This window comes from Staurois parvus, unplaced genomic scaffold (genome assembly GCF_062004578.1).
Source record: "Staurois parvus isolate SC_StPar_1 unplaced genomic scaffold, SC_StPar_1.0 ptg003132l, whole genome shotgun sequence".
NCBI lineage: Eukaryota > Metazoa > Chordata > Amphibia > Anura > Ranidae > Staurois > Staurois parvus.
Genome location: NW_028320928.1, coordinates 70,349 through 96,745, shown reverse-complemented (window position 1 = coordinate 96,745; position 26,397 = coordinate 70,349). Strand labels below are relative to the sequence as shown.

At 54.0% G+C, this 26,397-nt stretch overlaps 1 protein-coding gene across 4 annotated transcripts in view; it reads right to left on the bottom strand.

Moving 5' to 3' along the window:
- The window catches only part of LOC149428563 (nitric oxide synthase 3-like), a 105,195-nt gene that overhangs the window by 47,665 nt on the left and 31,133 nt on the right, over positions 1-26,397 (bottom strand). For 2 of the 4 annotated variants that reach the window (XM_089667256.1, XM_089667254.1), the window contains exons 2-10: positions 17,715-17,814; positions 15,243-15,391; positions 14,380-14,575; positions 14,160-14,251; positions 13,732-13,873; positions 11,900-12,039; positions 11,641-11,815; positions 7,203-7,304; positions 3,877-4,071 (exon numbers count right to left, since the gene is read on the bottom strand). In XM_089667256.1, coding sequence (XP_089523382.1) covers positions 3,877-4,071; positions 7,203-7,304; positions 11,641-11,815; positions 11,900-12,039; positions 13,732-13,873; positions 14,160-14,251; positions 14,380-14,575; positions 15,243-15,391; positions 17,715-17,814 — 1,291 coding nt within the window. Of the gene's footprint in view, positions 1-3,876; positions 4,072-7,202; positions 7,305-11,640; positions 11,816-11,899; positions 12,040-13,731; positions 13,874-14,159; positions 14,252-14,379; positions 14,576-15,242; positions 15,392-17,714; positions 17,815-21,330; positions 21,462-26,397 lie in introns of all 4 variants that reach the window. The other 2 variants (XM_089667257.1, XM_089667255.1) reach the window with 2 other exon arrangements.

Here is a 26,397-nt window from a genome sequence, read left to right as displayed (position 1 = left end):
CCCAACACATAGAAGAAAGAAGGGGAGACATGGAAGAAAACCCAACACATAAAAAGAAAAAAGAACGGAAGACATGGAAGAAAACCCAACACATAGAAAGAATAAAGAACGAGAGACATGGAAGAAAACCCAACACATAGAAAGAATAAAGAACGAGAGACATGGAAGAAAACCCAACACATAGAAAGAATAAAGAACGAGAGACATGGAAGAAAACCCAACACATAGAAAGAAGAAAGAACAGGAGACATGGAAGAAAACCCAACACATAGAAAGAAGGGGAGACATGGAAGAAAACCCAACACATAGAAGAAGGAACGGGAGACATGAAAGAAAACCCAACACATAAACAGAAGAAAGAATGGGAGACATGGAAGAAAACCCAACACATAGAAAGAAGAAAGAAAGGGAGACCTGGAAGAAGACCCAACACATAGAAAGAAGAAAGAAAGGGAGACCTGGAAGAAAACCCAACACATAGAAAGAAGAAAGAATGAAAGACATGGAAGAAAATCCAACACATAGAAAGAAGAAAGAACAGGAGACATGGAAGAAAACCCAACACATAGAAAGAAGGGGAGACATGGAAGAAGACCCAACACATAGAAAGAAGAAAGAACAGGAGACATGGAAGAAGACCCAACACATAGAAAGAAGAAAGAGCGGGAGACATGAAGCAAGCCCCAACACACAAAGAGATAAGAGAATGGGAGACAGATGAAAACTCAACATGCAGAGAGATCAGAGAACGGACACATGCAGGAAGACCGAACACAATATGAGAAAATGGGAGACATGGAGGATAATCCAACACAGAGAGAGGAGGCAATCAGAGATGTAAAGGAAGCCCCAACACACTGATTGAAGAATGGAATACATGGAAAAACAGATAATACATAGACAGATGGGGGAATGGGAGAAATGAGGGATGACCCAACACAGAGAGATGGGGGAATGGGAGAAATGAGGGACGACCCAACACATAGACAGACGGGGGAATGGGAGAAATGAGGGACGACCCAACACAGAGAGATGGGGGAATGGGAGAAATGAAGAACGACCCAACACATAGACAGATGAGGGAATGGGAGAACTGAGGGACGACCCAACACATACACAGATGAGGGAATGGGAGAAATGAGGGACGACCCAACACATAGACAGATGAGGGAATGGGAGAAATGAGGGACGACCCAACACATAGACAGATGAGGGAATGGGAGAAATGAGGGACGACCCAACACATAGACAGACGGGGGAATGGGAGAAATGAGGGACGACCCAACACATAGACAGATGAGGGAATGGGAGAAATGAGGGACGACCCAACACATAGACAGATGAGGGAATGGGAGAAATGAGGGACGACCCAACACATAGACAGATGAGGGAATGGGAGAAATGAGGGACGACCCAACACATAGACAGATGAGGGAATGGGAGAAATGAGGGACGACCCAACACATAGACAGATGAGGGAATGGGAGAAATAAGGGACGACCCAACACATAGACTGATGAGGGAATGGGAGACATGAGGGACGACCCAACGCATAGACAGATGAGGGAATGGGAGAAATGAGGGACGACCCAACACATAGACAGATGAGGGAATGGGAGAAATGAGGGACGACCCAACACATAGACAGATGAGGGAATGGGAGAAATGAGGGACGACCCAACACATAGACTGATGAGGCAATGGGAGAAATGAGGGACGACCCAACACATAGACAGATGAGGGAATGGGAGAAATGAGGGACGACCCAACACATAGACTGATGAGGGAATGGGAGAAATGAGGGACGACCCAACACATAGACTGATGAGGGAATGGGAGAAATGAGGGACGACCCAACACATAGACTGATGAGGGAATGGGAGAAATGAGGGACGACCCAACACATAGACTGATGAGGGAATGGGAGAAATGAGGGACGACCCAACACATAGACAGATGAAGGAAGTGGAAAGAGGAAGACTTATTAAGACAAGATATGAGATGGGAGACAGAACAGGACTCAACACTTGGAGAGATGAAAGAAAGAGAAAAATGGAGGAAGATCCAACACATGGAGAGATGACAGAATTGGCGACGTGGAGGATGATCCAACAAAGAGAAATGAGGGAACGAGAGACATAAAGAAAGACCCAACCTGCAGAGAGATGGGAGTACATGAGGCATGGTGGAAGACCCAACACACAGAGAGACAAGAGGACAGGAAACACGAAGATATACCCAAAACAAAGTCAAGAAAATGACAAACATGGAGCTAACAAAGAGAGACTAGCAACAGTAGACAGGGAGGAATACACAACACATAGGTGAAGAATGGGAGACATGGAGGAAGATCCAGCACATAGAAGGATGAGGGAATGAGAGACATGGAGGAAGACGCAACACAGAGACATAAGAGAATGGAAGACCTAGAGGAAGATCCAACTCATAGAGGGATGAGAGACATGGAGGAAGACACAACACAGAGACATAAGAGAATGGAGGACCTAGAGGAAGATCCAACATATAGAGGGATGAGGGAATGAGAGACATGGAGGAAGACGCAACACAGAGACATAAGAGAATGGACCTAGAGGAAGATCCAACACATAGAGCTAAGGGTATAGGGGACAAAGAAAGATCCAACACAGAGAGATGGGAGAAAGGGAAACATGGAGAAAGACTCAACAGAGAGGAGCGAACAGAAGAAGACCCAACAAGAGAGTTGAAAGAGTGGGAGACATGGAGGAAGACCCAACACACAGAGAGAAAATGACAAACACGAAGCTAACAAAGAGAGACTAGCAATAGTAGACAGGGAGGAATACAGAACACATAGAGATGTGAAAGAATGGGAGACATGGAGGAAGATACAGCACATAGAAGGATGAGGGAATGAGAGACATGGAGGAAGACGCAACACAGAGACATAAGAGAATTGAGGACCTAGAGGAAGATCCAACTCATAGAAAGCTGAGGGTATAAGGGACAAAGAAAGATCCAACACAGAGAGATGGGAGAGGAAGACCTAGAGGAAGATCCAACTCATAGAGGGATGAGGGAATGAAAGACATGGAGGAAGGCACAACACAGAGACATAAGAGAATGGAGGACCTAGAGGTAGATCCAACACATAGAGGGATGAGGGAATCCCCTCAGGAAGATCCAACACATAGAGGGATGAGGGAATCCCCTCACGATGGAGGAAGACACAACACAGAGACATAAGAGAATAGAGGACCTAGAAGAAGATCCAACTCATAGAAAGCTGAGGGTATAGGGGACAAAGAAAGATCCAACACAGAGAGATGGGAGAAAGGGAGACATGAAGAAAGACTCAACAGAGAGGAGTGAACAGAAGAAAAGAAGGAAGACCCAACAAGAGTTGAAAGAGAGGGAGACATGGAGGAAGACCCAACACACAGAGAGATATAAGAAAATGAAAAACACAGATCCACCAAATAGTGATTAGCAACAGAAGACAAGGAGGAAGTCACAACACACAGAGATAGGAGGGAACAGGAGAAAAAGAGGAAGACCCAACAAGAGAGCTGAATGCGTGGGAAACATGGAGGAAGACCCAACAAGAGAGTTGAATGCGTGGGAAACATGGAGGAAGACCCAACAAGAGAGTTGAATGCGTGGGAAACATGGAGAAAGACCCAACAATCAGTGAAATATGGAGGAAGACACAAAACACAGAGATACGAGAGAACAGGGAACGTGGAGAAGAGCCCAACATACTGCATACATGAATTCTATTTTCAGTGAAGAGGAACTTAGTGAGTAGTAGATGTCTATTAGAGCTAGATCACCAAAATGCATTCTCCAACCTCCACCAGAGCTACACCAGACCCTGCTGTCTCTGTGCTTTGGTACCTGATAGAGAAAGGACGGGGACAGGTGGTAGTTGACCATCTCCTGGTGGAATACGGGAGTCAGACTGCCAGACATTGGAGGTACAATCCACACCCAGTCTGCTGGGCAGCCTCCTCGCAGGCGGGTCTCATGTTCCAGATGCTTCATGAAGGACTCCGTAGCCGCATGGTGGTCTACAATGGTGACTTTATCATTCTACGAGACAGATTGAGGATTATGAGACGTGAACCTTTAGATGGACAAACTCAAGCAGATCTTTTGACTGTTTCCTGGAGATGGCTGCGGAGCCGTGCTGTAGCATCGGCCTGACTGCCATGGTCATTCTGTCTCTCATGTACACATGTAAAAATGAAAGGAATTGAATTTAAATGATTATTTCCTGACACAGGTCAACGATCGAGCTCTACGTCATCACGCTTCAGACTTGAAGCCCATGCAGAGTTCATTGTGACGCATGGATCTGACCTGCAGCTGACCTCCTTCTGAGCTGCATCCACCTGCTTGGAATTGCTTTAGCAATCCTATTGACTTAATGGGAAGCAGTTCTGACACGACCCCCCCTCCCCCCCCAATAACATTGGCCCAGTACCGGGCAGCTAGACACCAATCTTCTGGCATAGCCCCAGTTCTGGGGACAGAGGATCTCTCCTTCACAATAATAAAGCTTCAATCTCTATGTCTGTAATTCTGAATGATTCTCCCCATGTGTCGGCTCCATGATGCTTCCCTTCATTTGTACACCAGTGACAGGGGACAGGTAGACCTTTACCATCACTACAGGAAGTCAGGAGGAGTCAACTGGCACAGGGAGAGGCTCAGACGGCACAGGGAGAGGCCCAGCTGGCACAGGGAGAGGCCCAGCCGGCACAGGGAGAGGCTCAGCCATCACAGGGAGAGGCTCAGACGGCACAGGGAGAGGCTCAGACGGCACAGGGAGAGGTTCAGATGGCACAGGGAGAGGCTCAGCCGGCACAGGGAGAGGCCCAGCCGGAACAGGGAGAGGCTCAGCCGGCACAGGGAGAGGCTCAGACGGCACAGGGAGAGGCCCAGCTGGCACAGGGAGAGGCCCAGCCGGCACAGGGAGAGGCTCAGCCGTCACAGGGAGAGGCTCAGACGGCACAGGGAGAGGCTCAGACGGCACAGGGAGAGGCTCAGACGGCACAGGGAGAGGTTCAGACGGCACAGGGAGAGGCTCAGCCGGCACAGGGAGAGGCCCAGCCGGAACAGGGAGAGGCTCAGCCAGCACAGGGAGAGGCTCAGACGGCACAGGGAGAGGCTCAGACGGCACAGGGAGAGGTTAAGACGGCACAGGGAGAGGTTCAGACGGCACAGGGAGAGGCTCAGACGGCACAGGGAGAGGCTCAGCCTGCACAGAGAGAGGCTCAGCTCGCACAGGGAGAGGCTCAGATGGCACAGGGAGAGGCCCAGCCGGCACAGGGAGAGGCTCAGCCGGCACAGGGAGAGGCTCAGACGGCACAGGGAGAGGCTCAGACGGCACAGGGAGAGGCCCAACCTGCACAGGGAGAGGCCCAACCTGCACAGGGAGAGGCTCAGACGGCACAGGGAGAGGCTCAGATGGCACAGGGAGAGACCCAGCCGGCACAGGGAGAGACCCAGCCGGCACAGGGAGAGGCTCAGCCAGCACAGGGAGAGGCTCAGACGGCACAGGGAGAGGCTCAGACGGCACAGGGAGAGGCTCAGCCGGCACAGGGAGAGGCCCAGCTGGCACAGGGAGAGGCTCAGCTGGCACAGGGAGAGGCTCAGCCTGCACAGACAGGGGCCCAACCCGCACAGGGAGAGGCCCAACCCGCACAGGGAGAGGCCCAACCTGCACAGGGAGGAGCCCAGCTGGAACAGGGAGAGCTCAGCCAGCACAGGGAGGGACACAACCTGCACAGGGAGGTGCCCAGCTGGAACAGGGAGAGCTCAGCCGGAACAGGGAGGGGCCCAGCCTGCACAGAGAGAGGCTCAGCCAGCACAGAAAGGGGCCCAACCTGCACAGGGAGAGTGTCAGGAATGGACTTGCCAATAATGGTGGGACTCACCTGCCTTGTGGGCTGCAGTACCAGGGCTGGCCAGCGGGTGCTCTCAGCAATCAGAGACTCAACCCTGCAGTCAGCCAAACACCTGAAGCTGATTACGGAGGTGTATTTAAGAGATGGCCAGACCTGCAGTCTGTGCCTTGGTGTGTGTTTTTCCATGGGCCCCTGTATCTTGTAACCTGCGTTCCTGTTCCTGTTCCTGACTGACTTGTTGCTGACCCTGCTTGATTCTGACCTCTGCTGACTTCTCCTGTTTGATCCCTGGCTTGTGACCCCGACCATTCTCTGCCTGACCCCCTGTACCTACCTGCCGGTTAGTTGCTGTACCCGGCTCGTGACCTGACTACTCTCTGCCTACTCTTCCTGTACCTACCTGCCCGATTGTTATCGACCCGGCCTGCCTGACGACGCTTGCATTGTATGTACTGTTATCTGTGGGTGGTTGGGTTTGTTTGCACTGTGTTATGTTTTAGTATTGCACTGCGTTTATGTTTGTATTGTTAGTGTTAATAAATTATATTGTTTATAACATATCTGAAGTCTGCGTTTCCCTGCGTCAGTCACACACCTCTGGTCATACCCGGAGCCCTGACAGAGAGGCTCAGCCTGCACAGAGAGGTGCCCAGCTGGAACAGGTAGAGCTCAGCCGGCACAGGGAGGGACCCAGTCGGCACAGAGAGGGACCCAGTCGACACAGGGAGGGGCCCAGCCTGCACAGGGAGGAGCCCAGCCGGAACAGGGAGAGCTCAGCCGGCACAGGGAGGGACCCAGTCGGCACAGGGAGGGGCCCAGCCTGCACAGGGAGGAGCCCAGCCGGAACAGGGAGAGCTCAGCTGGCACAGGGAGGGACCCAGTCGGCACAGAGAAGGACCCAGTCGACACAGGGAGGGGCCCAGCCTGCACAGGGAGAGCTCAGCCGGCACAGGGAGGGACCCAGTCGGCACAGAGAAGGACCCAGTCGACACAGGGAGGGGCCCAGCCGGAACAGGGAGAGCTCAGCCGGCACAGGGAGGGACCCAGTCAGCACAGGGAGGGGCCCAGCCTGCACAGGGAGGAGCCCAGCCGAAACAGGGAGGGCTCTGCCAGCACAGGGAGGGGCCCAGCCGGCACAGGGAGGGCTCTGCCAGCATAGGGAGGGGCCCAGTTGGCACAAGAAGGGGTCCAGTCAGCACAGGGAAGGGCTCACCAGACACAGGCAGGGGCCCAGTCGGCACAGGGAGGGGCTCATATGGCACGGGCAGGGACCCGGTCAGCAGACACGTGGCTGCCATGATATCATGGTACCTGGTAGCTGTGCAGGACGGCGATGTTTATCTCCAGAGCTGCCCGGTCCTTCCACAACGATGACGTTTTCTTGGTGTCCAGGCCCAGGCGTTTAGCCACGTCCTACAAACACAGAAAATGTTTACGGTATTAAAAGGGCCATAAAAACCCCAAAAAGTGAATATTTATTATATGAAATGAAAAACATAAAAATAGGAAAAGGTCATCCAGCACCCAGGACAAAGATGCCGAACTGTGACCCTCCCCCTCTTTCCGTTCCTATACAATGTATATATATATATATATATACAGTATCTCCCAGAAGTGAGTCCACCCCTAAGTGACAAGGTCCAAATTGGGCCCAATAAGCCATTTTCCCTCCCCAGGGTCATGTGACTCGGTGTTACAAGGTCTCAGGTGTGAATGGGGAGCGGGGGGGGGGTTACATTTGGTGTCATCGCTCTCACTCTCTCATACTGGTCACTGGAAGTTCAGCATGACACCTCATGGCAAAGAACTCTCTGAGGATCTGAAGGAAAGAATTGTTGCTCTACATAAAGATGGCCGAGGCTATAAGAAGATTGCCGAGACCCTGAAACTGAGCTGCAGCACTGAGGCCAAGACCATACAGCGGTGTAACAGGACAGGTTCCACTCAGAACAGACCTCGCCATGATCCACCAAAGGAGATGAGTCCACGTGCTCAGCGTCATATCCAGAGGTTGTTTTTGGGAAATAGACGTATGAGTGCTGCCAGCATTGCTGCAGAGGGTGTAGGGGTGGGGGGGGTCAGCCTGTAAGTGGGGCCAGCATTGCTGCAGAGGGTGTAGGGGTGGGGGGTCAGCCTGTCAGTGGGGCCAGCATTGCTGCAGAGGGTGTAGGGGGAGGGGTCGTCCTATCAGTGCTCAGACCATACGCCGCACACTGCATCACATTGGTCTGCATGGCCGTCGTCCCAGAAGGAAGCCTCTTCTATAGATGATGGACAAGAAAGCCGCAAACAGTTTGCTGAAGACCAGCAGACTGAGGACATGGAGTACTGGAACCGTCTCCTGTGGTCTGATGACACCAACATCAGCTGATTGGGTTCAGATGGTGTCAGGCGTGTGTGGCAGCAACCAGGTAAGGAGTACAAAGATAAGTGTGTCTTCCTACAGTCAAGCATGGTGGTGGGGGTGTCATGGTCTGAGGCTGCATGGTGGTGGGGGTGTCATGGTCTGAGGCTGCATGGTGGTGGGGGTGTCATGATCTGGGGCTGCATGGTGGTGGGAGTGTCATGGTCTGGGGCTGCATGGTGGTGGGAGTGTCATGGTCTGGGGCCGCATGGTGGTGGGAGTGTCATGGTCTGGGGCCGCATGGTGGTGGGGGTGTCATGGTCTGGGGCCGCATGGTGGAGGGAGTGTCATGGTCTGGGGCTGCATGGTGGAGGGAGTGTCATGGTCTGGGGCCGCATGGTGGTGGGGGTGTCATGATCTGGGGCTGCATGGTGGTGGGAGTGTCATGATCTGGGGCTGCATGGTGGTGGGAGTGTCATGGTCTGGGGCCCCATGGTGGTGGGGGTGTCATGGTATGGGGCCGCATGGTGGTGGGAGTGTCATGGTCTGAGGCCCCATGGTGGTGGGAGTGTCATGGTCTGGGGCCGCATGGCGGTGGGGGTGCCATGGTCTGGGGCCGCATGGGGTTGGGGGTGTCAGGGTCTGGGGCTGCATGGTGGTGGGAGTGTCATGGTCTGGGGCTGCATGGCGGTGGGAGTGTCATGGTCTGGGGCTGCATGGCAGTGGGGGTGCCATGGTCTGGGGCTGCATGGCGGTGGGAGTTTCATGGTCTGGGGCTGCATGGAGGTGGAAGTGTCATGGTCTGGGGCTGCATGGCGGTGGGAGTGTCATGGTCTGGGGCCGCATGGTGGTGGGAGTGTCATGGTCTGGGGCTGCATGGTGGTGGGGGTGTCATGGTCTGGGGCCGCATGGTGGTGGGGGTGTCACGGTCTGGGGCTGCATGGTGGTGGGAGTGTCATGGTCTGGGGCTGCATGGCGGTGGGGGTGTCATGGTCTGGGGCCGCATGGTGGTGGGAGTGTCATGGTCTGGAGCTGCATGGTGGTGGGAGTGTCATGGTCTGGGGCTGCATGGTGGTGGGAGTGTCATGGTCTGGGGCTGCATGGTGGTGGGAGTGTCATGGTCTGAGGCTGCATGGTGGTGGGAGTGTCATGGTCTGGGGCTGCATGGTGGTGGGGGTGTCATGATCTGGGGCCGCATGGTGGTGGGGGTGTCACGGTCTGGGGCCGCATGGTGGAGGGAGTGTCATGGTCTGGGGCTGCATGGTGGTGGGAGTGTCATGGTCTGGGGCTGCATGGTGGTGGGAGTGTCATGGTCTGAGGCCCCATGGTGGTGGGGGTGTCATGGTCTGGGGCCCCATGGTGGTGGGGGTGTCATGGTATGGGGCCGCATGGTGGTGGGGGTGTCATGGTCTGGGGCTGCATGGTGGTGTCATGGTCTGGGGCCCCATGGTGGTGGGGGTCTCATAGTCTGGGGCCGCATGGTGGTGGGGGTGCCATGGTCTGGGGCTGCATGGTGGTGGGGGTGTCATGGTCTGGGGCCGCATGGTGGTGGGGGTGTCACGGTCTGGGGCTGCATGGTGGTGGGAGTGTCATGGTCTGGGGCTGCATGGCGGTGGGGGTGTCATGGTCTGGGGCCGCATGGTGGTGGGGGTGTCATAGTCTGGGGCTGCACGGTGGTGGAAGTGTCATGTTCTGGGGCTGCATGGTGGCGGGGGTGTCACGGTCTGGGGCTGCATGGTGGTGGGGGTGTCATGGTCTGGGGCTGCATGGTGGTGGGAGTGTCATGGTCTGGGGCTGCATGGTGGTGGGGGTGTCATGATCTGGGGCCGCATGGTGGTGGGGGTGTCATGGTCTGGGGCCGCATGGCGGGGGGGGTGTCACGGTCTGGGGCTGCATGGTGGCGGGGGTGTCATGGTCTGGGGCTGCATGGTGGTAGGGGTGTCATGGTCTGGGGCCGCATGGTGGTGGGGGTGTCACGGTCTGGGGCTGCATGGTGGTGGGAGTGTCATGGTCTGGGGCTGCCAGCACTTGGGGGTTACAGTTTATTGAGGGAACCATGAATGCCAACATGTACTGTGACATACTGAGCAGAGCATGATCCCCTCCCCCCACAGACTGGGCCGCAGGGCGATATTCCAACATAAAGACCCCAAACACCTCCAAGACCACCACTACCTTGCTGAAGAAGCTGAGGATGAAGGTGATGGACTGGCCAAGCATGTCTCCAGACCTAAACCCTATTGAGCATCTCTGGGGCATCCTCAAATGGAAGGTGGAGGAGCGCAAGGTCTCTAACATCCACCAGCTCCGTGATGACGTCATGGAGGAGTGGAAGAGGACTCCAGCGGCAACCTGTGAAGCTCTGGTGACCTCCATGCCCAAGAGGGTTAAGGCAGTGCTGGAAAATAATGGCGGCCACACAAAATATTGACACTTTGGGCCCAATTTGGACCTTGTCACTTAGGGGTGGAGTCACTAACTAATATTCGTCCCCCCCCATCTGAGTACAATATGTAACTAATACTCATCCTCTCCCCCCCATCTGAGTACAATATGTAACTAATACTCATCCTCTCCCCCCCATCTGAGTACAATATGTAACTAATATTCGCCCCCCCATCTGAGTACAATATGTAACTAATACTCATCCTCCCCCCCCCATCTGAGTACAATATGTAACTAATACTCATCCTCTCCCCCCCATCTGAGTACAATATGTAACTAATACTCATCCTCTCCCCCCCATCTGAGTACAATATGTAACTAATATTCGTCCCCCCCATCTGAGTACAATATGTAACTAATACTCATCCTCCCCCCCCCATCTGAGTACAATATGTAACTAATACTCATCCTCTCTCCCCCATCTGAGTACAATATGTAACTAATACTCATCCTCTCCCCCCCATCTGAGTACAATATGTAACTAATATTCGTCCCCCCCATCTGAGTACAATATGTAACTAATACTCATCCTCCCCCCCCCATCTGAGTACAATATGTAACTAATACTCATCCTCTCCCCCCCATCTGAGTACAATATGTAACTAATACTCATCCTCTCCCCCCCATCTGAGTACAATATGTAACTAATATTCGCCCCCCCAGCCCCACCTGCGGAGTGCCTCCCAATTTCAGCTTTGCATTCTTCTACCACTAGATGCATTCCCACGGATGCACATCTATGCTCCTACCTGGAGGCAGTGTGAAAAGCCTGCTCATTCTAGCTGCAGTGAACATATAAATCTCAGATGAAAGGCACACAGAGAGGACCTCCTCACTTTCTCTCTTAGAAATCAGAAGCAGCTCAGAGACTGATTTTTACTTATGGTCTGCTGTTGCTGAGAGTTGAATCCCCCCTTCAGAATGGCCCAGAGAATTCCCCATGGTAGGGGGGCCCCTGACCTCGGATATGTTGTATCGGGAGGAGTCACACAGGTTCCGCATCCCAACCTCGGTGCTCATATACCAGCCATTGAATGGCACTGCTGGGAATTCCAGACCTCCGATCTCCAGGAGGAGGCTACTGACAGCGGGTAAGGCGTACCACTTCAATCCGAGTTCTGCAAACCATTCGTACCTGGGGGGTAGATGAACCAATGTTAGTCCAGGGATTCATCACAGAAATCCAACATGTTACAGACACTGGGGGCCTAGCACTCACTGTGGGTGTCGAAGGGGCACCTCCTGAATCAGTTCTGGAGGAATCTCAAAGAGTTTCGGGTCGTCCCCGTTGGCTTGCAGCAGCAGAGGTAACACATCGAATCTTCCTCCTTTCGGCTTCCAGCCGAGCTGAACGCAGAGCTGTAGAGGGAATGATGGGTGTATGAGAAGATCAGACCGAATGGGAACACACCGTGCCTACAGAGGACGAATGACAATATGGGACAGCAAACATGGAGGGTCATTTGTGAAGGTATCATCTCTCCATGGCACACTGGAGGCTGGATTGGCACTGTGTGGGGTTTGAATTCTGGCATGTGTGTCATGGGTCATAGATCATTCGTTCCTACTAGAATGCAGTGGAGGTGTGTGGAAGGGCATCAGAGGGGTGCAAAGAGCAGTGAAGGGGCATCAGAAGGGTGCACAGTGATGGATTATGGAAGATTAGTGGCTGGAGTTCAAGGAAGGTGACACATGGGGTCAGTGTGTTCACAATGAATTGGGAACTGTCCAGGTCCATGTGATGAAGGGAACTGTCCAGGCCGTTGATGGTGAAAACTGAACGGGCCCTTGATGTAGGAAACTGGCCGGGCTCCTGATGATGGGAACTGGACAGGAAACTGGACGGGCCCTTGATGATGGGAACTGGCCAGGCCCTTGATGGGAACTGGCCAGGCCCTTGATGATGGGAACTGGACAGGCCCTTGTTGACGGAAACTGGCCCAGCCCTTGATGCTAGAAACTGGTCGGGCCCTTGATGATGAGAACTGAATGGGCCCTTGATGTAGGAAACTGGCCGGGCTCTTGATGATGGGAACCGGACTGGCCCTTGATGATGGGAACTGGCCTAGGCCTTGATGATGGAAACTGGCCGAGAGATTGGCCGGGCCCTTGATGACGGAAACTGGCCAGGCCCTTGATGATGGGAACTGGCCAGGCCCTTGATGATGGGAACTGGCCAGGCCCTTGATGATGGGAACTGGCCAGGCCCTTGATGATGGGAACTGGCCTAGGCCTTGATGATGGAAACTGGCCGAGAAATTGGCCGGGCCCTTGATGACGGGAACTGGCCAGGCCCTTGATGACGGGAACTGGCCAGGCCCTTGATGATGGGAACTGGCCAGGCCCTTGATGATGGGAACTGGCCAGGCCCTTGATGATGGGAACTGGCCAGGCTCTTGATGATGGGAACTGGTCAGGCCCTTGATGATGGGGACTGGACAGGCCCTTGATGACGGAAACTGGCCCATCCCTTGATGCTAGAAACTGGTCGGGCCCTTTATGATGGAAAGTGATTGGGCCCTTGATGATGGGAACTGGCCAGGCCCTTGATGATGGCAACTGGACAGGTCCTTGATGATGGAAACTGACTGGACCTTTGATGACGGGAATTGGACGGACCTTTGATGACAGAAATTGGACGGGCCCTTGAAGACGGGAACTGGACGGGCCCTTGATGACGGGAACTGGACGGGCCCTTGAAGATGGCTCCCAACAGACAGCAAGAGAAGGTAGAACATAAGATGTTGGATTAGTATGGAGGGATGTGGGAAATGGTAAGCAGTGAGGATTGATAGTCACATGCGGAGTGGTGGCTTAGTGGGTAAGGTCACATGGAGAGGTTGTAGTAATAGGAGAATGTGGTGGGAGATGTTGAGAGATGTCTTATTATGGTGAGTGGGAGGAGATCACCGTATGGAGAAAAGGTGTGAGGAGGTATATGAACCTGAATGGTGCGGAGCAACTTGAAGAGGGTTCTGTAATTGCAGAGCAGATATTGCCCTGTCTTTAGTCATCTACGACCAGACCTAGAGAGGATATGAGACATCCCACCTCGGTTAGCTCCACGTTGATTGGATCCCCCACCACCGTGTCATCCTGCTGCCTGTACCCCGCATATCGGATCAGCTGACTGTTCCATATCCGGAAATCTGAGGTTCCATCTTTTCTCTGTGGGAAGATGGTGATGGCTGACCTACAAGAAGAGCGATGAGACATTGTGAGATGATTGAGGAGGACAGAAGCCCCAATAAACAGACATCTCTTCAATAAAAATGAAAAAAGTAGGTAAAAATGGGAGGGGAATCACTCAGAATTTATACATCAAATGCTGTAATAGAAAAAGTGGTGGAATCTTTTTATACAGAACCATGTCCCCCATATTTAGAGATAAGTCCACCATGGACAAAGCACTTGACCATGAAGAGGACATGGGGTCACGATGTGTGTAGGTTCTTGTTGGAGACAGGTGGACATCATACCTGATGTTGCCTTTGTTGGTGGCGTACTTCATGTGGCTGCAGATGTAGGTGAACATCTCATGGGTGGTCCGGCAATCTCGGGCATCAAACACCTGAGGAGGAACACAAACCACCATATTAATGGACAGACACAAAACATTTGCTGATGACAGAAGTCAGACTAGGGTTCAGTCCATCAATGTTCTTCAAGATTAAACCTCAGCCTGTGTGTTCTTCCCACCTGGAGTTTTGACCACTGAATCCTGCCCACACATCGGGATGCGTTCCTCCATGCTTGCTTGGCTCCAAAGATCAGCTCGGTCTCCTTGAGTTGGTAGGTTCCTGTAGACATTATCTCCTGCTCAACCTCCTTCAGACGCTCTATGTGTGCCTTGGACTGGGCCCTGGAAGAAGAACACGGGGCCAGCATTGTGAGCCTGAAGAGAAAACATTCTACTGACCAGATATAGATGATGTTGTATCTACAATCTAGTCCATCAACGTCAATTCTTTACAGAAACTGATCAGATGAATCACCCCCAGTCTTGTCTACGGAGAAATCCACTAATACAATACCAATTCCACAGATTCTCACTCCTTCTGCTGTAGTCCAAAAAGCCAATTTACGAAAAGTGACATAATGGGAGTCGGTGGGTTTCTATTGTCTACATTTTCTCACAACTTATATTTCTTATTCTGTCGCCATGAAGAAGATCTACCGAATAGTTAATAGCCTATAAAAACAGCCAACGGCCACAGACAAGGCCACACACAGTGCTCAGAAGGGAAGATTTACCTATTCGGATACTGATTATATGAAGACATGGCTGAAGAACACATGAATGTTCACGTGATGTTGACATGTCCTCCATGTTACCCAGCCATGTGCACTGCTCATGTCCTGCTAGGCCACTGAAAAAAGTTGTACGTTTAGGTGGACATTGGTGGTAGATCCCAAGCATGAAGGTACCTATGCTGTCTAGTCTCGCTGATGCTGTAGATGCTGATCACTAGAGGTCAGCAATGGTTTCTTCTAACATCTACCCAAAGCTGAAATAACTTCTAAAGTCCAAAAAGCTGAGAGGAGAAGGAACATGCAGTCACCTTTTGATGGAGCTGTAGTACTGGTTGATGAAGTCTTTGGCCTTGGGAAGAATCTCTTCTGGACTTTTTGGTTCTTGTGCATGAGGACACATCATCTGAGATGGAAACATGTTGGAGCCCAGACATCGGGCTCTGGTACAGGCCACATCCTATAAGAAACGGATTACAAATCCAAAATGTCATCTTCAACATAGTCCACGTAGGAAAAGCTGGAGTAGCACCCTCCTAGTTAGGCTTGGTAAATTTGGTTCTTTAGTGTGACGGGAGCAGGGGCGGACTGACCATTTGGAAACTCGGGCACTGCCCGAGGGCCCGGGGTCAGTAAGGGGCCCCATGAGATGCCTGGTACCTTTTTCATAGGCTTTTTTGAGTTTGGGCAAGGACACAGGGGCCCCATGATCCCTATTGCCCGGGGTCCCATGAGTTGTCAGTCCATCCCTGGACGGGAGTGACTTTGGGTGGGGGGCCCATGGAACACAGCTCACTTTGGGTGGGGGGCCCATAGAACACAGCCCCCTTTGGAAAGGTGGGGAGACCCCTGTCTCAGCTCCCCATATCCCTCTTATGTGTAAGTCCCCCTGTGCCTGTTAGGGGTACAGGGTGATCTGTCCTAATTTTGGGGTGGGGGGGTTGTGGATTGTTTAATGTCATGTGGTTGTATCCCATTGTTCTATTGTGTGTTTTGCTTGGGAGCAAACTATTATGGGATGTATGCAGGGGTGGACTGACAACTCATGGGGCCCCTGGGCAATAGGGGATCATGGGGCCCCTGTGTCCTTGCCCAAACTCAAAAAAGCCTATGAAAAAGGTACCAGGCATCTCATGGGGCCCCTTACTGACCCCGGGCTCTCGGGCAGTGCCCGAGTTTCCAAATGGTCAGTCCGTCCCTGCTCGTGTCGAGTCAGGAGGAGTTGAAGGCTCCCATTCAAGTCTATGGTGCCACTCCACAAACGCCTGGCAGGCGTTTGCGACGCGGTTGCGAGGCATTTGCGGAGCTTTAAGACCATTTAACTACTGACCCCGGGCCCTCAGGCAGTGCCCGAGTTTCCAAATGGTCAGTCCGCCCCTGGATGTATGTGTTTATGTGTATTGGCTTGGTAGGGGGTGTCTCCAGTAGCTCTCCCTCCTGATGGGACTGTCTGCTGGTGTGTCTCTTGTTACTAAATGTAGATTGCCCCGCCCTGTGTCATTATGCAGGGAGGGGTATTGCCCCGCCCTGTGTCATTATGCAGGGAGGGGGGATTGCCCCGCCCTGTGTCATTATGCAGGGGGGGGGGTTGTCCCCTGAGTGTATATATCTTGTATCTGTGTTCAAATAAACTAGTCTACCTCCTGGTTTACTTCAAGACTGGTGTCCTCTATTCTTGTATGGTCAGCGGTGGTGTCTGTGGATCCGTGTTCGGACGGGGAAGCGGGAGTCTAACGGAAGTGCTCAAGCGCAGTCTGGGTCGGTTCCGTTACATTTAGCTCTACTGTGATCAGTTGAGCAGCTTTTGATTATTCTGGGCTGTTCTGTATCTCACTGGCTGTAGGTTTGCCTGCTTCCACCTGCCATGTGGAGGATTCTAGAAAGTAGTGGGCTGGGAGAGTCAAAAGCGGCCTGAATAGTTATGTGGTTCAAGCCAATCACCGGGGAAGAGTGGCCAGTAGGTGGCTAGGGAGTGCAAAAATAGCTTGAGGCCTGGAGCAGAAGGGTTTTAGCCCAGGAGGAGAAGATCCTAGCCTGAAGGGCAGAGCAGCTTCACTTCTTCATTGCTCATCGGGGTCCTAGATGTGCTGGCTAGGGGGCCTATTCCGCAGATTTTTCAGGCGGATTTCCTTTGTGGGATCTGGTCTGGAGAATTCACAGGAGATATGTCTGGCGTATATTGGAAGGAGGGATGCCATTTCCCAAGGACATCAGACCGGGGTGTGAGAACACAGGGACTGTGTGCTGCTGTTATCCCTTTTGCATCAGAGTCAGCCTGTGCTTGAAGAGTGGACACTTCCTAAGGGGTCCCTGTGCAGCTCAGCCCAGTACCCCGCAGTGACCCCGCACCCATCCAAGTTGTAATGAGGCATCAAAAAGACACCCCTAGACTGTATACTGAGCCTGAAAAGTGACTGTGCACCTGGCTGCTGGAGCATCGACTGGGGAAAGGACCTTGGGACCTGAAGAGTGGGCCCTTTAGGGGGTGAGAGCTACACTGGCAATGTGATGATGTCATGTGACCATAGCCAGCCAATGTAGTGAATGATGATGCTGGGATCTCATGTGCTCCTGAGGGGCCAATACCTCTCTCGTTGAGTTTTTTTAGTAAATCTCCAAGGGACAGTCCTGGGTTTTCCCAGAGCTGTCCCTGGAAAAGTCTGGAGATTTCTATGGTTCTACATCTCGGGTCAGATTGTGGGGGACGGCTGTGTCCCCAATGAAGAACACAGGGTATGGTGCTGTAGTTGGCCCGTCCATCCTCTGAGAAAAGCCGGTCTTACCTGCTCCGCCTGGACGTTCAGCGTGTCGTATGCCAGCGTCCGGTTCTCCCAGTTCCTGACCCGCAGACATTTCTGGTTCTGAGTTCCGTTGGTTTGGCTGCTACAAGACACAATGGGGGGTATTTGGCAACGAACTAATTTCAGCCAATCAGAATTCATCTTCGCCAACTCACACCATTCCACAAAGTAGAAAAATGGCCGACGGGAGGAATATCAGCAATCCCATCCCTCTAGACAAAACTATATAGAGTGAGGCATTGGCTGGCGGGGTGCTGGACGGTGTATATATGTCACCTTCTCACACATGGGCTTTTCTCAGATTTGAATACGTTCTGTTCTGGGTCCTGGAACCCAGAGGTGTGGAGGAGATCAGAGGTGTGGGGGAGCAAAGAGGTGTGGGGGAGCCAAGAGGTGTGGGGGAACCAAGAGGTGTGGGGGAACCAAGAGATGTGGAGGAGCCCAGAGGTGTGGAGGAGCCCAGAGGTGTGGGGGAGCCAAGGGGTGTGGGGGAGCCAAGAGGTGTGGAGGAGCCCAGAGCTGTAGAGGAGCCCAGAGGTGTGGAGGAGCCCAGAGGTGTAGGGGAGCCAAGAGGTGTGGAGGGGCCCAAAGGTGTAGGGGAGCCCAGAGGTATGGGGGAGCCAAGGGGTGTGGGGGAGCCAAGAGGTGTGGGGGAGCCAAGAGATGTGGAGGAGCCCAAAGGTGTGGGGGAGCCAAGAGGTGTGGAGGAGCCCAGAGCTGTGGGGGAGCCAAGAGGTGTGGAGGAGCCCAGAGGTGTGGAGGAGCCCAGAGGTGTGGAGGAGCTCAGACAACAGAGGTTTTGTTTTCTGCCACTGACTTGTGCAAAGCTCTCCTGCACTGAAACTGGGTATGTAGTACCTTCATGGACTGTTCCTGAGTGACCACATCTCATGCATGGTCTACCACTGCCAATACCAGCTGATAAACTAGGGGGGATGGGGGTATAATAGGGGGACGGAGGGGGGGATGGGGGTATAATAGAGGGACGGAGGGGGGATGGGGGTATAATAGAGGGATGGAGGGGGGATTGGGGTATAATAGAGGGACGGAGTGGGGATGGGGGTATTATAGAGGGATGGAGGGGGGATGGGGGTATAATAGAGGGACGGAGGGGGGATGGGGGTATAATAGAGGGACGGAGGGGGGATCGGGGTATAATAGAGGGATGGAGGGGGGATGGGGGGTATAATAGAGGAAGGGAGGGGGGATCGGGGTATAATAGAGGGACGGAGGGGGGATGGGGGTATAATAGAGGGACGAAGGGGGGATCGGGGTATAATAGAGGGATGGAGGGGGGATGGGGGGTATAATAGAGGAAGGGAGGGGGGATCGGGGTATAATAGAGGGACGGAGGGGGGATCGGGGTATAATAGAGGGACGGAGGGGGGATCGGGGTATAATAGAGGGACGGAGGGGGGATGGGGGTATAATAGAGGGACGGAGGGGGGATGGGGGTATAATAGAGGGATGGAGGAGGGATCGGGGTATAATAGAGGGACGGAGGGGGGATGGGGGTATAATAGAGGGACGGAGGGGGGATGGGGGTATAATAGAGGGACGGAGGGGGGATCGGGGTATAATAGAGGGACGGAGGGGGGATGGGGGTATAATAGAGGAACGGAGGGGGGATCGGGGTATAATAGAGGGACGGAGGGGGGATGGGGGTATAATAGAGGGACGGAAGGGGGATGGGGGTATAATAGAGGGACGGAGGGGGGATCGGGGTATAATAGAGGGACGGAGGGGAGGATCGGGGTATAATAGAGGGACGGAGGGGGGATCGGGGGGTATAATAGAGGGACGGAGGGGGGATCGGGGTATAATAGAGGGGCGGAGGGGGGATCGGGGTATAATAGAGGGACGGAGGGGGGATCGGGGTATAATAGAGGGGCGGAGGGAGTATTGGGGTATAATAGAGGGACGGAGGGGGGATTGGGGTATAATAGAGGGACGGAGGGGGGATCGGGGTATAATAGAGGGACGGAGGGGGGATCGGGGTATAATAGAGGGACGGAGGGGGGATCGGGGTATAATAGAGGGACGGAGGAGGGATCGGGGTATAATAGAGGGACGGAGGGGGGATGGGGGTATGATAGAGGGACGGAGGGGGGATGGGGGTATGATAGAGGGACGGAGGGGGGATCGGGGTATAATAGAGGGGCGGAGGGGGCATTGGGGTGTAATAGAGGGACGGAGGGGGGATCGGGGTATAATAGAGAGACGGAGGGGGGATGGGGGTATAATAGAGGGACGGAGGGGGGGATGGGGGTATAATAGAGGGACGGAGGGGGGATCGGGGTATAATAGAGGGACGGAGGGGGCATTTGGGTATAATAGAGGGACGGAGGGGGGATCGGGGTATAATAGAGGGGACGGAGGGGGGATCGGGGTATAATAGAGGGACGGAGGGGGGATCGGGGTATAATAGAGGGACGGAGGGGGGATCGGGGTATAATAGAGGGACGGAGGGGGGGATGGGGGTATAATAGAGGGGACGGAAGGGGGATCGGGGTATAATAGAGGGACGGAGGGGGGATCGGGGTATAATAGAGGGACGGAGGGGGGATCGGGGTATAATAGAGGGACGGAGGGGGGATCGGGGTATAATAGAGGGACGGAGGGGGGGATGGGGGTATAATAGAGGGACGGAGGGGGGGATCGGGGTATAATAGAGGGACGGGGGGGTAATTGGGGACAATAGAGGATGGATGGGGGGGGTTAGTCCTCTGGGTCCTTGCACCCCTCACCATCGTGTACATAGATTTGGGGTGATCACTCCATGGGGTTGTTTTTTGCCCATGTTCAGGAGTGAAGATGATTACAGAGGCAGCTCCCCTCCCCCACCTTGTCCCATTTCCAGGCCCTGGTGACAACTGACTCTGGTCCTGGAAATGTCATCCGTTGTTTGTACATCTCATGCTTGGAGGATGGAGATGACGCAGTCTGCATGGAGGCTGAACACAGAGAGGCCTAGTCATCGAATCACATCAGTCACTCTTCCTGAGGAGTACAATGGGGGTCCTGGCAGAATGAGGACAGACCGAGGTCCCCGGCCAGGGAAATGTGTCCTCTCCTCTGTGCAGGACCATGAGCACTTAGTGATGGGGGGGGGGGCCCAGTTACCAATAGCAATCAGGTGTACCTCCAAGGCGGGAGCAGTGAGGTCAGGGAAAGACACTGATTGGCTCCTCTCTATCACATGGACTAATATCGGTGGTTGGTGGAGGCCGCCATGTTCATACAATGAGAATCCTCACACAGCCGCCCGCCCCTTCCTCCTAGCACTGAATCTCTGGGTGTATCTGCCCTCCCCCGAGCAGCCAGTGAGGAGGCGGAGCATTGCAACAAATGTCAGGATTGGCTGATATAAGAGTTCTATCCAATGGCCACACCCTTATAGAACACATGACCCACCCACACAGAACATCGTACAAGTGGAAGGGCTGTTCTAGATGATGGATCCATGGGCATCAATATCAGAGAACATGGAGTCCTGGAGAGTCTGTAGAGGTCAGGGAGCACTCAGGAGGGGGGCAGATTCCAGCACAGACTACCCAGAATTCCCTGCACTTAACTATGGAAGTAATAATGCGAATACCTCACTTCCAGCTGGGGTGTGGTCATCATGGCTGGGAGCCGACTGATTGAATGTCACCTGGATGAGGGGAAGAGATGAAGGTGGAGACCCCCCCGGTCCATCCTCACTGGACACGACTCCTAGTGTGCTACCTGAGACAAGGACCAAACCACTGAAGACCACCATCCACCGTACCATTCCATCCAACACCCCCCATCCCCAATGTACCATCCAACACCCCCCATCCCCAATGTACCATTCCATCCTATACCCCCCCATCCCCAATGTACCATTCCATCCTATACCCCCCCATCCCCAATGTACCATTCCATCCTATACCCCCCATCCCCAATGTACCATTCCATCCTATACCCCCCATCCCCAATGTACCATTCCATCCTATACCCCCCATCCCCAATGTACCTTTCCATCCTATACCCCCCATCCCCAATGTACCATTTCATCCTATACCCCCCCATCCCCAATGTACCATTCCATCCTATACCCCCCATCCCCAATGTACCATTCCATCCTATACCCCCCATCCCCAATGTACCATTCCATTCTATACCCCCTATCCCCAATGTACCATTCCATCCTATACCCCCCATCCCCAATGTACCATTCCATTCTATACCCCCTATCCCCAATGTACCATTCCATCCAACACCCTCCATCCCCAATGTACCATTCCATCCAACACCCTCCATCCCCAATGTACCATTCCATCCTATACCCCCCATCCCCAATGTACCATTCCATCCTATACCCCCCATCCCCAATGTACCATTCCATCCTATACCCCCCATCCCCAATGTACCATTCCATCCTATACCCCCCCACCTCAATGTACCATTCCATCCTATACCCCCCATCCCCAATGTACCATTCCATCCTATACCCCCCGCCCCCAATGTACCATTCCATCCTTTACCCCCCATCCCCAATGTACCATTCCATCCAACACCCTCCATCCCCAATGTACCATTCCATCCAACACCCTCCATCCCCAATGTACCATTCCATCCTATACCCCCCATCCCCAATGTACCATTCCATCCTATACCCCCCATCCCCAATGTACCATTCCATCCAACACCCCCCATCCCCAATGTACCATTCCATCCTATACCCCCCCACCTCAATGTACCATTCCATCCTATACCCCCCATCCCCAATGTACCATTCCATCCTATACCCCCCGCCCCCAATGTACCATTCCATCCTTTACCCCCCATCCCCAATGTACCATTCCATCCTATACCCCCCTTCCCCAATGTACAATTCCATCCTATACCCCCCATCCCCAATGTACCATTCCATCCTATACCCCCCATCCCCAATGTACCATTCCAACCTATACCCCCGCCCCCAATGTACCATTCCATCCTATACCCCCCGCCCCCAATGTACCATTCCATCCTATACCCCCCATCCCCAATGTACCATTCCATCCTATACCCCCCTTCCCCAATGTACCATTCCATCCTATACCCCCCATCCCCAATGTACCATTCCATCCTATACCCCCCATCCCCAATGTACCATTCCATCCTATACCCCCCATCCCCAATGTACCATTCCATCCAACACCCTCCATCCCCAATGTACCATTCCATCCTATACCCCCCATCCCCAATGTACCATTCCATCCAAAACCCCCCATGCCCAATGTACCATTCCATCCAAAACCCCCCATGCCCAATGTACCATTCCATCCAAAACCCCCCATGCCCAATGTACCATTCCATCCAAAACCCCCCATGCCCAATGTACCATTCCATCCTATACCCCCCATCCCCAATGTACCATTCCATCCTTTACCCCCATCCCCAATGTACCATTCCATCCTATACCCCCCACCCCCAATGTACCATTCCATCCTATACCCCCCATCCCCAATGTACCATTCCATCCAACACCCCCCATCCCCAATGTACCATTCCATCCAACACCCCCCATCCCCAATGTACCATTCCATCCAACACCCCCCATCCCCAATGTACCATTCCATCCAACACCCCCCATCCCCAATGTACCATTCCATCCAACACCCCCCACCCCCAATGTACCATTCCATCCAACACCCCCCATCCCCAATGTACCATTCCATCCAACACCCCCCATCCCCAATGTACCATTCCATCCAACACCCCCCATCCCCAATGTACCATTCCATCCAACACCCCCCATCCCCAATGTACCATTCCATCCAACACCCCCCATCCCCAATTTACCATTCCATCCAACACCCCCCATCCCCAATGTACCATTCCATCCAACACCCCCCACCCCCAATGTACCATTCCATCATTTACCTGATCTAAAAACTTACACAGTCTATAAAAACCTCCCAGCACAGGATGTATACCGTCCATTAATACTCTATAATACAATGTACACCGTCTGGGATTTTCCCCCCAGGAGGGGTATTATAGTCCAGAGAACTCGGGGTCTCCCTCCAGGAGGGGTATGATAGTCCAGAGAACTCGGGGTCTCCCCCCAGGAGGGGTATGATAGTCCAGAGGACTCGGGGTCTCCCCCCAGGAGGAGTATGATAGTCCAGAGGACTCCGGGTCTCCCCCCAGGAGGGGTATGATAGTCCAGAGAACTCGGGGTCTCCCTCCAGGAGGGGTATGATAGTCCAGAGAACTCCGGGTCTCCCCCCAGGAGGGGTATGATAGTCCACCGATCTCCGTGTCTCCCCCCAGGAGGGGTATGATAGTCCAGAGAGCTCCGGGTCTCCCCCCAGGAGGGGTATGATAGTCCACCGATCTCCGTGTCTCCCCCCAGGAGGGGTATGATAGTCCAGAGAACTCGGGGTCCCCCTCCAGGAGGGGTATGATAGCCCAGAGAACTCCGGGTCTCCCTCCAGGAGGGGTATGATAGTCCAGAGAACTCCGGGTCTCCCTCCAGGAGGGGTATTATAGTCCAGAGAACTCCGGGTCTCCCTCCAGGAGGGGTATGATAGTCCAGAGAACTCCGGGTCTCCCTCCAGGAGGGGTATGATAGTCCAGAGAACTCCGGGTCTCCCCCCAGGAGGGGTATGATAGTCCACCGATCTCCGTGTCTCCCCCCAGGAGGGGTATGATAGTCCAGAGAACTCGGGGTCTCCCTCCAGGAGGGGTATGATAGTCCAGAGAACTCGGGGTCTCCCCCCAGGAGGGGTATGATAGTCCACCGATCTCCGTGTCTCCCTCCAGGAGGGGTATGATAGTCCAGAGAACTCTGGGTCTCCCCCCAGGAGGGGTATGATAGTCCAGAGAACTCTGGGTCTCCCCCCAGGAGGGGTATGATAGTCCAGAGAACTCGGGGTCCCCCCCCAGGAGGGGTATGATAGTCCAGAGAACTCCGGGTCTCCCTCCAGGAGGGGTATTATAGTCCAGAGAACTCCGGGTCTCCCTCCAGGAGGGGTATGATAGTCCAGAGAACTCCGGGTCTCCCTCCAGGAGGGGTATGATAGTCCAGAGAACTCGGGGTCTCCCCCCAGGAGGGGTATGATAGTCCAGAGAACTCGGGGTCTCCCCCCAGGAGGGGTATGATAGTCCAGAGAACTCCGGGTCTCCCCCCAGGAGGAGTATGATAGTCCAGAGAACTCCGGGTCTCCCTCCAGGAGGGGTATGATAGTCCAGAGAACTCCGGGTCTCCCCCCAGGAGGGGTATGATAGTCCACCGATCTCCGTGTCTCCCCCCAGGAGGGGTATGATAGTCCAGAGAACTCCGGGTCTCCCTCCAGGAGGGGTATTATAGTCCAGAGAACTCCGGGTCTCCCTCCAGGAGGGGTATGATAGTCCAGAGAACTCGGGGTCTCCCCCCAGGAGGGGTATGATAGTCCAGAGAACTCTGGGTCTCCCTCCAGGAGGGGTATGATAGTCCAGAGAACTCCGGGTCTCCCCCCAGGAGGGGTATGATAGTCCACCGATCTCCGTGTCTCCCCCCAGGAGGGGTATGATAGTCCAGAGAACTCGGGGTCTCCCCCCAGGAGGGGTATGATAGTCCAGAGAACTCCGTGTCTCCCCCCAGGAGGGGTATGATAGTCCAGAGAACTCCGGGTCTCCCCCCAGGAGGGGTATGATAGTCCAGAGAACTCGGGGTCTCCCTCCAGGAGGGGTATGATAGTCCAGAGAACTCGGGGTCTTCCCCCAGGAGGGGTATTATAGTCCAGAGAACTCGGGGTCTCCCCCCAGGAGGGGTATGATAGTCCACCGATCTCCGTGTCTCCCTCCAGGAGGGGTATGATAGCTCAGAGAACTCCGTGTCTCCCCCCAGGAGGGGTATGATAGTCCAGAGAACTCGGGGTCTCCCCCCAGGAGGGGTATGATAGTCCACCGATCTCCATGTCTCCCTCCAGGAGGGGTATGATAGCTCAGAGAACTCCGGGTCTCCCCCCAGGAGGGGTATGATAGTCCAGAGAACTCTGGGTCTCCCCCCAGGAGGGGTATGATAGTCCAGAGAACTCGGGGTCCCCCCCCAGGAGGGGTATGATAGTCCAGAGAACTCCGGGTCTCCCTCCAGGAGGGGTATGATAGTCCAGAGAACTCGGGGTCTCCCCCCAGGAGGGGTATGATAGTCCAGAGAACTCGGGGTCTCCCTCCAGGAGGGGTATGATAGTCCAGAGAACTCGGGGTCTCCCCCCAGGAGGGGTATGATAGTCCAGAGAACTCGGGGTCTCCCCCCAGGAGGGGTATGATAGTCCAGAGAACTCCGGGTCTCCCCCAGGAGGGGTATGATAGTCCAGAGAACTCGGGGTCTCCCTCCAGGAGGGGTATGATAGTCCACCGATCTCCATGTCTCCCTCCAGGAGGGGTATGATAGTCCAGAGAACTCTGGGTCCCCCCCCAGGAGGGGTATGATAGTCCAGAGAACTCTGGGTCCCCCCCCAGGAGGGGTATGATAGTCCAGAGAACTCCAGGTCTCCCCCCAGGAGGGGTATGATAGTCCAGAGAACTCGGGGTCTCCCTCCAGGAGGGGTATGATAGTCCAGAGAACTCCAGGTCTCCCCCCAGGAGGGGTATGATAGTCCACCGATCTCCATGTCTCCCTCCAGGAGGGGTATGATAGTCCAGAGAACTCTGGGTCCCCCCCCAG